Source organism: Coturnix japonica, chromosome 1 (assembly GCF_001577835.2).
Source record: "Coturnix japonica isolate 7356 chromosome 1, Coturnix japonica 2.1, whole genome shotgun sequence".
NCBI classification, from domain to species: Eukaryota; Metazoa; Chordata; class Aves; order Galliformes; family Phasianidae; genus Coturnix; species Coturnix japonica.
The window spans coordinates 173,849,606-173,851,613 of NC_029516.1; the positions used below are offsets into that span (position 1 = coordinate 173,849,606).

A 2,008-nucleotide genomic window follows, 5' to 3' on the forward strand; every position below is an offset into this window, starting at 1 on the left:
GAGCAAGGGGAGGAATGGGGGGATATTAACAGCACCATGAGCAAGGGGAGGAATGGGGGGATATTAACAGCACCATGAGCAAGGGGAGGAATGGGACAGATATTAACAGCACCATGAGCAAGGGGAGGAATGGGGCAGATCAACATCACTGTGACCACAGTGGGGAGGGGGGCAGGCCATCAACATGACCAAGGTGAGGAGGGTGGCAGGCCATTAACGTCACCATGAGCAAGGGGAGGAGGGGGGCAGGCCATTAACATCACTGTGACCAAGGTGAGGAGGGGGTAGGCCTTTAACATCACCATGACCCATGTGCTGCTCTGCTCATCTCCTCCCTGTTCCTCCTCCAGAAGGAGCCGGCCATGGAGGAGCCGGGTGCTGCAGATTCATCCTTCACCAGCCTCGTGTCGGATCAGCCCCACGTTGCCGCCCGGTCGCGCTCTCGGCTGCGCTCTGCTCGCTCCGCTCGCTCCCTGGCCAGCTTCTCGTCGCAGGATTCCCTGTCCAAGCTGGATTCATCCTCCCCTCAGGATCCGTCGGGTCACGCCGCGTTGCTCAGCCTGCCCGGATACCGGCCGGCCACGCGCAGCGCGTTGCGGCGCTCGCAGGCGGGGAGCAGCTCCAGTCTGGGTGAGTGGGGCTGGGGGTGGGATGGAGCTCCATCCTATGGAGCCCCTTCCTGGTTCTCATCACTTGGCCTCCAGGTCGCAGCAGCATCTACCTGGGGACGTGCCAGGATGAACCGGAGCAGTTGGACGATTGGAGCCGCATCGCTGAGCTGCAGCAACGCAACCGGGCCTGTCCACCGCACCTAAAGACATGCTACCCACTGGAGAACAGGGTCAGGAGGGAACCGGGGGGGCACACAGTGCTGGGGGGCACACAGCAACCCCGTATCCCAGCACAACAGGGGGCACACAGCACTGGGGGACACACAGCCACCCCATATCCCAGCACTGTGTGGGGCTGGTGGGGGGCACACAGTGCCAGGGGGGGACACCGCCACCCCATATCCCAGCATGGTGGGGGGCACACAGCACCAGGGGGGCACACCGCCACCCCATATCCCAGCACAGCGGGGAGCACACAGCCACCCCATCTCAGTACAGTGGGGAGATGGCGGGGGGCACACAGCACTGGGGGACACACAGCCACCCTAATCCCAGCACAGTGTGGGGCTGGTGGGGGGCACACAGCACCAGGGGGGCACACAGCCACCCCAATCAATCCCAGCACAGTGTGGGGCACACAGTGCCAGGGGGGCACACAGCAACCCCATATCCCAGCACTGTGTGGGGCTGGTGGGGGGCACACAGTGCTGGGGGGCACACAACCACCTCAATCAATCCCAGCACAGTGGGGGGCACACAGTGCTGGGGGGCACACAGCCACCCCATCCCAGTACAGTGTGGGGTTGCTGGGGGCACACAGCGCTGGGGGGGCACACAGCCACCTCAATCAATCCCAGCCCTGTGTGGGGCTGCTGGGGGGCACACAACCCCCCACCCCACACTGTTGTGTGCCCGCAGCCCCTGACTCCCACTCCCCCCCCTCAGCCCTCCGACGTGCTGGGCACCATCACGGACGAGGAGATGAAGACGGGTGACCCGACGGAGACGCTGCGCCGCGCCAGCATCCAGCCCTCGCAGCTCACGGAGGGGGGGGCCGCCCGCCGCCGCACCACGTTGGGAGGGGGGGGCTGGGCTCACGGCGGCATCACCACCCGGCAGCAGCGCAAACGGCTCTCGGATGAGTCACACCAGGGTCCCGACACCCCCGAGGTGAGAACAGACCCCCAAAAAGATCAGGGTGTGATGTGACCTGTGATACTGGGCGATGGAGACCCCCAGCGCCGTCAGCACCTGCTGGCGGACAGCTCCCAGCCCTGCGCTGTCCATGGTGCTGATCCCACGGCCCTTCTCCATTGACCATCCCCATTGCCCCCCTCTCTAATTGACCACCCCCATTGCCCCCTAATTGACCATCCCCATTGCCCCCTAATTGACCA

The 2,008-nt window shown here is 64.7% G+C and overlaps 1 protein-coding gene across 1 annotated transcript in view; it reads left to right on the plus strand.

Annotated features, from left to right (window-relative positions):
* NUMA1 (nuclear mitotic apparatus protein 1) overlaps positions 1–1,914 on the plus strand; it is a 34,134-nt gene extending 32,220 nt beyond the window's left edge. Inside the window, exons 18-21 of the mRNA XM_032443378.1 lie at positions 4–45; positions 351–630; positions 705–841; positions 1,557–1,914. Coding sequence (XP_032299269.1) covers positions 4–45; positions 351–630; positions 705–841; positions 1,557–1,820 — 723 coding nt within the window. The 3' untranslated portion in view covers positions 1,821–1,914. The remainder of the gene's footprint in view (positions 1–3; positions 46–350; positions 631–704; positions 842–1,556) is intronic.
* The last annotated feature ends 94 nt before the right edge of the window (positions 1,915–2,008 follow it).